We start from the raw sequence: 11726 nt of genomic DNA, 5'->3' as shown, positions 1-11726 counted from the left end.
AAATGAACATTTGCTCTGACTCACTGAGACAACCGAGGATTCTCTAGCACGCAGTGCTGCAGTCACCTACTCAACTACTGCCCAGACCAACATCACCCATGAACAGCAGTGTTTCTGTGACTGCCAGGCTCGCTTGTTAGTTCTGTCTGCTGATGGTACTGATGGGTGTTGAAGTCAACTCGTATTATGACGGGGCAGTTTGAAATGTTTGAAAGAAAAAAAAGAACAAGAAAGTGAAAAAAAACCAATGGCTGGTGTGTGTTGATATGTGCACCATAAACTGTTACTGAGTTACTGATAGCAGATGTATTTATGGGATGTTGGTTTATGGACAAATGAGACTTTTAGTGAATTAAAATACACACACTTTGTTTTGGGTTGTCTTGAGCCAAAAACCATGACTGGATTGTGATTATTTTATTATTTTATTATATATATATTATTTTCCTGTAAAAAGCTGCAGGCAGATACTCCAGGTTACAAATGTGAGTGATAACATGCTGTAAAGGTCATTATGAGGATGCTACAGGCGTGTGTGCACACTACAGCATGCATCAATCCTCAGTTATTTTAAATGGTCTTGAAATTTGATACAAATACTTAAGGTCACCAGATGAGGAAACCTCCCGTCATCTTCTCTTGCACTGCAGTCACAAACAGTTTTGGTTTGAGCCAAATGTCGAACATGTTTGCATGAATGGCCATTACATTTGGTACAGATACTCACGGTCCACATAGGATGAATTGTATTGGCTCCTCTAGTGCCACCACATGGGTTAAAGTTAGGGTTTGGATCGAGATGTATTTTAACGTTCTGGATAAATTTGGTACAAATATTAGAGGACACCAGAGGACGATGACTACTGTCCTCGGCAACCATGACGGTATCTGGAAAACTAGTAGATGGAACTATTAACCAGTCCTGCAGAAAGGTAACCTGGTCCTCAAGATCATTTAAAAGAAGTGGCCTGATCGAGAGGTCTGTAACAGGACAGTCACAATGAGGCTTCTTCTGACTCAGTATCATGTTGCACCGTGCTGCGGCTCAATAGAACTATACATCTAAATGACCACATACAGCAACCTTATCCTCGTTTCAATGCTCATTTGCAAAGAAATAGTGCAAGCTGCACGCCACATCCAAACCACCCACTCTCCTGTCACAGATCATAAAATAACCCCAGACCCCTTCTCCACTCACACACAGGCTGAACTAGGTTTGCCAGCATCTACTCTGGCCTCTCTCTGAGGTGGATTCTGGGTCGGTTTCTTCATCCAGTGTGTAAAACACTCGCACTTTAAGGACAAATCTTTATGCATCTTTATCTTTATGGAATGCGGATGATGCAGACCATGATGCTGTGGCTGTGATGGAAATGGTAAATGGTCTGTATTTGTATAGATCCTTTCTAGTTATTTCAACTAGTCAAAGCTCTTTACATCACATCCTCATTCACCCATTCACACATCATTCATACAGGAGGGATCTAATTTGGAGGAGACTATTCTTTCATACTCATTCACACACTGAAGCTGCTTCAGGAGCAGGTTGGGGTTCAGTGTCTTGCCCAAGGACATTTGGACATGTTGACTCATAGGGGGATCGAACCACTCTACCTCTGAGCCACAGCCACCCTGATGGAAATGGTGCAAGATATGAAATACAGACTGGACCATAAAGCATCTTTTTAATTTGTTACATGTCCACTTATTACATTTCTTACATAGAAAAGTTACCACTAAACTCATAATGTAACAACTCACATTACATGTAGTAACTTGTTAGTGCAATGTTATTTGCTCATCATCACATTGTTGGCAGATTATTAGCGTCTTTTACAGTTTCACTCTTATTATGTGCACTTATTACATGATCTGCATTTCTTACATTTTCATTTTCTTCAGAGTGTTTGTCAAACTGTACACATGTCAAGACCTCAGTCCTTGTATTGCACCTCTGCTACTGTTTCCCAAACGTTCTGGCCTGTGACCCTTAGCAGCCGACTGAAGGCTGCCCACATGACGACTGCTGGCTTCCTCTCAGACTCGAGGATGTCAAGTTCTCTTTTGTTTTAGAAGAAATGCAAACATTTGAGGAAAAAATCCATTCCATGCAGCAGAAATGTTCCTCACCCCCAGGCTGGGAACCTTTATTGTTTTTCTGTTTGGCTTTTAAAATGAGAGGACACTGTGCTTCCCACACTGGGCAGCTTGAATGAACCACACATGACTTTTCCCATGAGAACTCTGCTCTAACATCTAACACACTGCTGCATCGAACCACTTCAAATACTTCTCTCCAACCGTTGGACTGATCCACTGGGAATCCAACAGCTTGGGAGTCAGCTCTTCCAGTCCCAGGGGACACACAGGTCCCCGTCCTGCATGACTGAGTAGAAATGAGAGACACAGATGTGGAGACCCTGCATGAGGGGGGAGCGCTGCTCCACCAGTCTTCTACAGCACAGGATCATCTGGCTGGAGCTGACACTGGGCTCCTTAGACAGACTCCTCAGAGACAGATTCTGGAGACACAGTTTCACCACAGCCTCCTCCTCCGCCTGCAGCCTGGACACACAAAGACACAACAGACGAAGGACTCGGTTTTAGTGGGGGCACCTCTTTCTGGATTCTCGCTCTGCCGTGTGTTATTTAAGGGTTATTTAACTTCCAACTAAGTGGTGTGAGAAATACAATGAAGTCATGTCAGTGAGTGAGTGCTTGGCATCCGGCCACAGAGATTCTCATCCATTTAGCCCCTTCAGCCTTTGCCTCCTTGGTCAAATCACAGATTCATTGTGTTTGTTTCTCTGACCCCTGATCAATGTGATATGATCAATGTGATGTTTATGATGCTAAGTCATCAAAGCCACACATCTCCCTGTCCAAGGGTGTGGCTGATCGTTGGGAAGATTTGGGAAGGTTCACTAATCAGTGTTTGAGCACTCATGGTTGGTAAAACACAGAGGATCCTCAAATTTTGTTCTCACCATCACTAAATTGATATAAAAAGAATTTTTTGATGTTGAACCTCCTTTCTATTGGGCACCCATGCAGCTGTTCAGCTTGTCTCACAAAGGGCTGCATCTGCATCTCATTTCCTGTCTGAAGCTGACACAGCAGCCATCCTGCAGCCATCCTGAAGTTCCTAAAACTCTGTGAGCTGCTCACAAGACGTGGGTCTCATTGAGGATTGTGAACTAGTGACTATTACACCTAAATCAGATTACAGACACTGCAAACAACAATACCCTCTGAAACAGGAAGCCATCGATGGTATTACACCCGTGTTTGAGTCACTGAGACAGGCAGGTGTGATAATTCCATGTGAAAACTCTCCAGTATGCACTCCTAGAATTTCCCCCTATGGGGGATCAAATAAAGAAAAGTCTAAGTCTAAGTCCTATTTTTCCAGTAAAGAAAATTAGGGATGAGGGACAGTCAACAGAGTGGAGGTTTGTCCAGTAAATTCAGCTGTACAGCCTAGAGCTCCAAATGTTCCAAACCCTCAGGTTCCTTCTGATGCTAAATGGTTCTCAGTGGCTGACCTCTCAAATGCATTTTTCAGTGTGCCAATTCATCCTCATTCAGGGAAAAGGTCTTCAACCTCATGAAAAACTAAGATGGACAACTGATGCTGAAACTGTTTTTAAAGACTTGAAACTTGCTGTCCAGTCTAACCTCTAATCTAGGATTACCTGACCCTACGAGACCATTCACGCAAACTGTTGATGAAAAAGATGACCTCTGGTGTTTTGCAGGACTATGGTGGAAAATCTAGACCTGTGGATTATTTCTCTGCCAAACTAGATCCTGCAGCAGCTGGCCTACCACACTGTCTTTGAGCAGTCGCTGCAGCTCAAAGGTCAGTCCTTGCCTCCACAGATACCGTTGGCTATAGTGATGTAACACTCTTGGTCCCACATACTGTGACCATGATTTTGCTTGAACAGAAAACCTCCCATCTCTCTACCGCTACGTGGCTACAATACAATTTTTCAATTTAATTCAATTTTATTTGTATAGCCCAATATCACAACAGAGTGTCTCATAGTGCTTTACAAAGTTCACTGAAATAAACAAGTGTAAGCGAACAAACAATCTAATAAAGAGTCCAGCAGTCGATGAGGCCAATGGATCAGTCCGGTGGATCAGTCCGAGGCATCACCTGCCCTTTATGACCCTCCTTCTTCGGGAAGGAAAAACTCAAAAAACCCAGTGGGAAAAGAGAAACCTCCGGGAGCACCACAGTGAAGGAGAGATCCAGCTCCCAAGGACGGACAGGCTGTAGCCTTGGACAGACGCACATCCATTGGCTGGTGGAGAACCACATCAGCGGGGCCAGGACCAGGACCCACAGGAACCAGAGAACCACATCAGCGACACTGTTCTTAAGGATGCCTGCTCATGTGGGGATTCCTGAATCCTTAATGTTGAATTCCTGAATCGTTGGGTCTCTCTCTAATTAAAGTTTGGTCTAGACCTGCTGTTTTGTCTCAGCTCAGAACAAGTGCAATATTTCATATATATTTATATATTTATATTTTCCCCCATGTGCAATAGCCTTTCTATCACCTCATTCTTTCATTCTTTCACCATACATTATTTTTGGGATAAATAAAGGAATATCTTATCTTATATCTTATCTTATCTTATCTTAGCTTCCCCATCACCAGCTTCACAACCTTGCCACAGCCTCAAGCCAGGTGACTGGGTAGTGATAACTTTTGACACGCACCGACACTCACTAGTAGGTGTGGCTGCGAGGACCAACACAGTCGGGAGTGTGAACCAAGCGCCACTCCGACTGACTGGAACATGTCCTGGAGGGGAATCTCAGCGCTGACAGGCTGTCCTGTCAGTGAATAAAACATGGAGCAGCCCAGATGGAGTCTGCGGGCACTCAGAGCTAACTCACCACTCACCACGCTACAGAGAGACGGACAGGAGAGCAGAGAGCTGGAGAAAAGCCAGCGAGAAAGTTGGACTCCGTGTTAAATTCTGCAAATGTGTGTCTGTGACTTGATCCTAGTGTCCAGCTGTACTTTTCTGTAAAGTGCATACGCTAAATATGCACTAGCTCCCGCTAGCACAAGCAGCACAAACATTAGCTCCGGCTCTCCTGTCATTGTGTTTACTCGTGCAAGTAACGTGAATGAATAAAAAGAATCACCAGGGGGCTATTCTACAAGGAAGTGCTACGTTTGACTCACTGCTTTTTGAGCTGGGTGCGCCGTCTGGCCTCGGGGGCGTGGCTCTTGAGGAAGACCTGCAGCTTGGGGGGATCACAGTTGGTGGGGATAATGAAGTGCCCCATCTCATGAAGACTGGGGTTAGAGCGGTCACTGTGATGGACACAAATGACACATTAAATGATAGAATAAAGCAGTATGGCATGTATTCAAAGCATTCGGAGGATAATGTGACAGCATACTTCTCCAACAGCATGGTGAGCCCCTGCATGCTCCTCGGGTGCAGGTGGAGGTGTCGGGACATGAGGCTTTTATGGAAGGTACTGAGGGTGCTGTAGTGCTCTGCAATGGGCTGGACCGGTCCCAGCCTCTCCACGTGGATCACTTGAGTTCCACCCAGGAGAAGGCTGATCCTCTCCTTCAGCCAGTTTGTCTGCTGCTGCAGGCTGCGATAACTGGGCAGCTGCTCAAACAACTTGAAATACACAAACAGGGGAGGGGGGGGGGTCAGAGACACATAGGAACACAGAGAACATGTGACAACAGGAGCACTGCAGCTGCTTTACTTTGGCCCATTGGTGATGAACGTCCATGGTTCCCAGCATGACTTGTCCAGACGCGTTCATCCCTGACTGGTCAGCAAACACAACAGCGTGTCCTGGAGGGGGGGGGGGGCAGATTTAAGTGAAAACAGCTGGAGAAGGGGTCCAGGGAGCTGTACAAAATCAGGGAAAACAATCACCTGAGTAAGATTTTTTGGTATGTGGGAATTAACTCAGCAGAACTGGATACACATAAACTCAGCTGGTAACCGGTGTGCCCTCCTGTGTCTACACAGGATGTGTTCAGGAACAGTATTGAGTGTAGGTCACCTGAGTTTTGGCAGAGTGAAATGAGAGTTGTGTAGACAGCTGGACGGTTTAAACTGGGGCACATCTGTTCAGACAAGTGAAAACCACGGCTAAGTCCTGCTACCTTTACACTGTGTGCCAACTTCAAAGTTTTTCCTCGTCATCCTCTTCACTCCACTTGTGTCTAATTGTACCCACCGTTCCATCCGGAGTCTGAATAAACTATAGTGAATCATCTGTTTATTTCTTCTTTTTGTTTTTTCCCCTAACATCACATTATGTGTACAGTACATCAGATTTGCTCCAAAATAGAGACAAGGAACAGGGTTCAAGTCTGATCCAGCTGTGCCAGATCTTAAGTGAATGGGAACTAAGACACAAGAAAAGGACGCAAGAGAAGGAAACTAGGAGACAATTAAGACAAATAAGAAGCACTCTAGAAGACAGACAGGCAGAGATCTGGATTACTGTCAGCAGTGAGTGTCTGCAGTGCCACTCGTTACCTCTCAGGTTGATCAGGGTTTCGGGGTTCTGCTGAGACAATCGACTCAGACTCTGAAGCTGACAGCACCTGTGGGACACTCCCCAGCTGCGCTGCCACCTGCAGCACAAAACGATGTCATCACCATAATATGCACAGCTTCTAACGAGTTCAGGCACAGTGTGGGATTAAAGCTCTATAGTCCAGACCTCATGAGAACAACGCTGGTGTCTGTACCATCACCGTTCTCACACTTATGTCACTAGGCTGCCTTGAGTAGTTACGGTCTCCACTAAGAAGCACAGAGCCAGAGCACTGGCCCTGGTAAACTGTTGATTAGTTTGGCAACAACAAGGCTCACCACATTGTTCAGAGAGGTTCCGGTGGATTACAGTGACAGTAGGGGAAACAGTAGAGTTGAGTGTACCTGATGTCAGACAGATCAAATCTGTCACACAGTTCCTTCTTCAGTCTGTTCAGCTCTTCTCTCCGAGGAAGACTAGCACTGTACTTCCTTGTTGCCTCGGGTTCGTTGTTTCTCAGCCACAAGCTGACAAAGAAAAGGCACCATGAACCATTCTGAGATGCCGTTAGTCAATGTGTTCTGTAGAATTAGGATCACGATAAGGATGGCCTGAGCTTTGCTGGTGGGGCTGCAGTCCGATACGAGGCCCTCAGGAAGGCAGGGTTCAGGTTCACTTTAAACATCTGCACCTTTTGTGTTCATCTCTCAACATAATGTTTTATGCTTGCTATCTGAATGAAACAACAACTATCTGCACCTTTATTCCTGAGAAATGTATTATTGCTGTGGGAGAAAAAATCCAAACTTGACTCAGATGAATGGTCATGCCGCTCTGTGTCTGCTCAGTGTGGAAGGTCCACAATGGTTCAGACAAATCTGAACTCCTCATTATCAATAACTACCCCTTTCTGGAATAGCCAGACATTATTTTTAAAGGACTAGGTCAACATCATGAGAAACACGCTCGTCTGTGTTCAGTACTGAGTCAGGAGGTGGTTTGCATTGCTTAGTTAAGGTTAGTTTAACCAGGGGGAGCTAGCTCGGCTCTGTCCAAAATTCAACAGAAACAAATAAAACAAGACTTCCTGTTCTCAGGAGGTGACTATATACTGGGGGGCTGTGGGTCTGAGGTAGAGCGGCTCATCCATCAATCGGAAGATCTGCAGTTTGATCCCCAGCTCCTCCAGTCTGCAAGACACTGAACCTCAACTTGTGAATGTGTGTGGTATTATAGTCTCCTTAGATTCCCCCGGAGAGAATATGTGACTGTGTTGGGAAAGTGCGGTTGAAAGGACTAGAAAGGTGCTACACAAGTACAAACCATTTATAATCTAGGATTTCTGCCTGAATGAAAAAAGCAGCTAAGTTTGATGCCCAGATCTACATGTAGTTGTGAGCTCCAGTGTTACCAACCTGAGTGTAGGATCCACTCTCCTGGCCTGCTGCAGCTCCTGCTCAGGGTCTCTGAAACCAGTGAAGTTGTAGTAGCTTTTATTCCATTTGATGGGTCTGTAGAAAGGTGCCACCGCCTCAGGTGGACTTTTAGATGTCTCTGCAATTGCTTTCAGCCCCTCCATGTGCTCCATGGGCAGGCTGCAGGACTTCAAGATGTTCATCACCGCACTCAAGACATCGTTTGTGTGCAGGGTGAAACTGACTGACCGGAAGGCTGAGAACCAGGCAGCAGCTTTTAGATTTTCATAGACACAACTCACAAAAATTATGAGCAGCATTCATGGAAACTGTACCTGTGGCAAGGAGGTCTGGCTGCACATCACTGGTGTCCTTTGTGTCCCTGACATAAAAGGTGAGCTTCATCGGCTGAACTGAGCGTGATCCGGGCTTCTGCAGGTTGTCCAGAAAGCCATTCAGCCTCTTTAATGAATTCTCATTCACTTCCTGTAGAACACAATCAAAACCTTAGACGGCCTCATATTAGTCTACTGTAATCGTCACATTTGATTAACATCACAACATGTGCTTGGATTTATAAACTAAAGGATTCCTGATATATAAGAGACATACCCGTTCCCTGGGATGTTGACCAAAGAAGTCAGGATGGACTGCGAAATAAAACGGTCTGAGTGCATTTACAGCATCTGCCCCTGACAGCGCTCTTTGCTGGACTAAATGTGTAGCCACATGTTTCCTCTTCAGCCTACAGAGAAAAAGACAGGGAAGTTACTCATTACTTCTATTCCATCATGTGTGGAGAAGACAGGGATAAAGTATTAGTGGTATCAGAACAGTCAGCGGTAATGTCCCACTTCCACTTATAATAATATAATAATTATTTTGATTATTGATCAATTTATTGCTTCGTTTTTTTGATTGGTTATTTATGCTATGCTTATTGCAAAAGAAGAGCCCATTGTGTAATCACCCTTTACCTCTTTGTGTGAACTGAAGAGTTTCAGTTTATGGTAGAGAAAGAAAAGCTAAAAACCCTTCCCCTAACAGAGTGTTCACAACAGAAATGTGAATATATTTCTAAGTTAAGTCTAAGTTATTACAATTGTTTTAAGGTACTTTTCTGTAATCATTTCAGCACAGAATACTGAAAACATGAACTCTTTGACCATAAAATCCAGCTGCCATATTTTTTAGTTAGTGATGAAGGTGAAACAGGACTCTGTTCTGTGCCGTCAGTGGAGCTGCCTCCAACTCAGTGCAAACAAGACTGAGGACGAAGCATCCAGGCAGTAGACAGAGGTTGTTTGGTCATGTAAATACCAGTGTGTTCACCTCAGCAGTAAACTGAGCTGCACCGACAACAAAGGATGCCCTGTGTGAAAACGGACAGTGGACAGCCTGCTTCTTGTTTCACCCACCCTCAGTGATATACAGGGTGATCAAAATTAGAGAACAACCTACAATTTCCTAAATTTCAAGGTCATCCAAACAGGAGTAAAACAGCAGCTTTTTAAGCATAGTTCATAACTTACATATATTCTGAAGCACAGTTTAAAAAACTTTAATGATATCTGCTCTTTATGTAAAGTGTCTTGAGATAACACTGTTATGAATTGGCGCTATATAAATAAAGATTTGAGATACCTCCCAGTTATTGGTGTTAATCTGACACCTGGTGCTAATTTCCTTAATTATCTGATAAACCCTATTTAACTGGCAGCCTAACTTTCCGGTTTTCACCGACTTTGCAAGATGGTGTGCCGTTCTAAAGCGACTGAAACCCTCCGGCAGCAGGTTGTCCAGATGAAGGCCGAAGGGACGACCCTTTCAGCCATAGCAAGACAAGTTGGTTGTTCCAAATCTGTGATTTCTAGAGTATTGCATCTTTACAACATCACAAACTCATTCAAGTCCTCCAAGAAGGCCGGTCGTCCACGAAAAGACAAGTGCAAGAGACGACAGGATAATGTGGAGGATCTCAATGGCCAATCGGTTCAACACTGCAGCTGGGATTGCTTGCCAGTTCAGCGGTGAACAGGGTAAGGATCTGTCTCCTCATACAGTGTCTCGACGTTTAACAGAATTTGGACTGAAAGCCCACTCTGCAGAGACCAGACCTCTCGTTAGCAGAAAGAATCAAAAGGCTAGACTAGTCTTTGCTGAGGAGCAGGTTGTGTGGTCCAAAGTTCACCTTAGTGATGAAAGCAAGTTTCATCTATTTGGGTCCAATGGGAAACATTATGTTTGTCGTCAAACTGGGGAAAGACTGAACCCAAAGAAGTCAGTGAAAGGTGGAGGAGGAAGTGTCATGGTTTAGGGATGTTTTCTGCAGCAGGAGGTGGGCCTCTTATACAGCTACAATGGTTATCAGAACCTTCTTCGACATGCGGTTCCTTCCCCGCGTTCATCACCAAATCAGCCAGCAATTTTCATGCAGGACGGTCACACAGCAAAACAGGTAAAGCAGTTCCTTGAAGCTGAAAACACTGAAACAATGAAATGGCCAGCCCAGAGTCCTGATCTAAACCCAACAGAAAACCTCTGGAAAATCCTTGGCAACAAAGTTATGGGTAAGAAACCCACTACAGTCACCGAACTGTGGAGGAGACTGGAAGAAGAGTGGAGCAGTGTGAGAGACTAGTGATGTCCTGTGGCCGCAGATGTGCTGAAGTCATTCAAAGCAAGGGCCTGTACTGTGTTGGCTGTTGTAACCTCCAGAAACTTTAGGTGTAATCTTTCTCCGTGCTACAGTCACTGCTGTTCTCTAATTTTGATGCAAAATAAAGGGTTTTTTGTTGAAGTTGCCTTGGTTATTTTGTAAAACACTGTTCTAGTAGCTTGGTATAGCCACAACAAAAATTCCTTCAGATTTTGAGCAATGAAGATTCCATTATTTCTGAACACCTGCTAACTTACACAGCAAACTCCATCCTGTAGAATGACCGCCCAGTTGAATCTACACTTCTCTGAAACAGTTTCAACACAACCTGCACATCAGAAGCTTCATTAAGGAGGATTAACAGCAGGGCTGCTGGATTACACTGAGCTAGTTTAATCAAGTGGATCTAACTGAGAGTATACCACGTTTAGTCTTATTTTAGGTTAATCATGACACGTTTACTTTGCATCTACTGCATACATGAAATCATGGCATTGAATCACCTGCTGAATCTGAAGAAGGGGCACAGTTACTTTGTCTGTCCGACACTTTACCACAAATATTCCACGAGATGAATCCTACTGACTTGGCCTTCATCTAGGAGAATTACCTTCAAATGATCTAATTCATGTTGGCCTCAGCTGTTCTCGATCTTACAGCTGGTTCAGCCACAGCCAACAGACACCATGCACACAGTGGTCTCACACAACACGTGTCAGTGATGTTACCTGACGGTGCACCGCAGGAGGGAGTTGACAGACATGGCTGATGCTGGCTGTGGACAGGTGAGCACTAAATCATGACCTTTGCAGCCAGTCCATCAGCGGTCCTCATGTCAGAGTAGATGCTTTTACAGAAGCGTCACCCAGCGTCTGTCATCGGCAAGAACGGGATTCATTCACTCATTCAAGGTAACTTTGAAGAAGGAAAAAAACTAACTCTGCAAAACAAAGTGAAATGAACTCTAGAGCTGATCTGTAACAGTCATCAATGTTAGCAAGTTATCGGCCATTTATAAATACACCTTCAAAACTCAGCTGCGTCAGTTACTCTGTATTACACTAGTAACGGACAGAGCTAATGTCTCTGTCTTAGGTGGCTAATG

The 11726-nt window shown here is 44.5% G+C and overlaps 1 protein-coding gene across 1 annotated transcript; it reads right to left on the bottom strand.

Annotated features, from left to right (window-relative positions):
* Positions 1 to 1691: 1691 nt before the first annotated feature.
* On the bottom strand, positions 1692 to 11493 carry tcaim (T cell activation inhibitor, mitochondrial). Its single transcript, XM_070835357.1, has 10 exons — positions 11350 to 11493; positions 8575 to 8707; positions 8298 to 8448; positions 7963 to 8218; positions 6952 to 7074; positions 6547 to 6644; positions 5759 to 5850; positions 5435 to 5667; positions 5214 to 5345; positions 1692 to 2568 (listed from the first exon to the last, which is right to left on the bottom strand). Exons 1-10 carry the CDS (start codon positions 11382 to 11384, stop codon positions 2343 to 2345), a joined length of 1479 nt encoding a protein of 492 aa, XP_070691458.1. The 5' UTR covers positions 11385 to 11493; the 3' UTR covers positions 1692 to 2342.
* Between the last annotated feature and the right edge of the window lie 233 nt (positions 11494 to 11726).

Source organism: Pempheris klunzingeri, chromosome 8, assembly GCF_042242105.1.
Source record: "Pempheris klunzingeri isolate RE-2024b chromosome 8, fPemKlu1.hap1, whole genome shotgun sequence".
Classification (NCBI taxonomy): domain Eukaryota; kingdom Metazoa; phylum Chordata; class Actinopteri; order Acropomatiformes; family Pempheridae; genus Pempheris; species Pempheris klunzingeri.
The sequence above is the reverse complement of the archived record's forward strand: the minus strand, read 5'-3'. Positions and strand labels throughout refer to the sequence as shown.

What these genes read in the sequence shown, in the direction of transcription:
- tcaim (XM_070835357.1), bottom strand. Translation starts at nt 11,384, where the DNA reads ATGTCTGTCAACTCCCTCCTGCGGTGCACCGTCAG. An exon ending in CTCCTGCGGTGCACCGTCAG is followed by an intron (nt 8,708 to 11,349) that starts GTAACATCACTG and finishes TTTTCTCTGTAG; the next exon opens with GCTGAAGAGGAAACATGTGG. An exon ending in CGCACCCAGCTCAAAAAGCA is followed by an intron (nt 2,569 to 5,213) that starts GTGAGTCAAACG and finishes TTGTGTGTCCAG; the next exon opens with GCTGCAGGCGGAGGAGGAGG.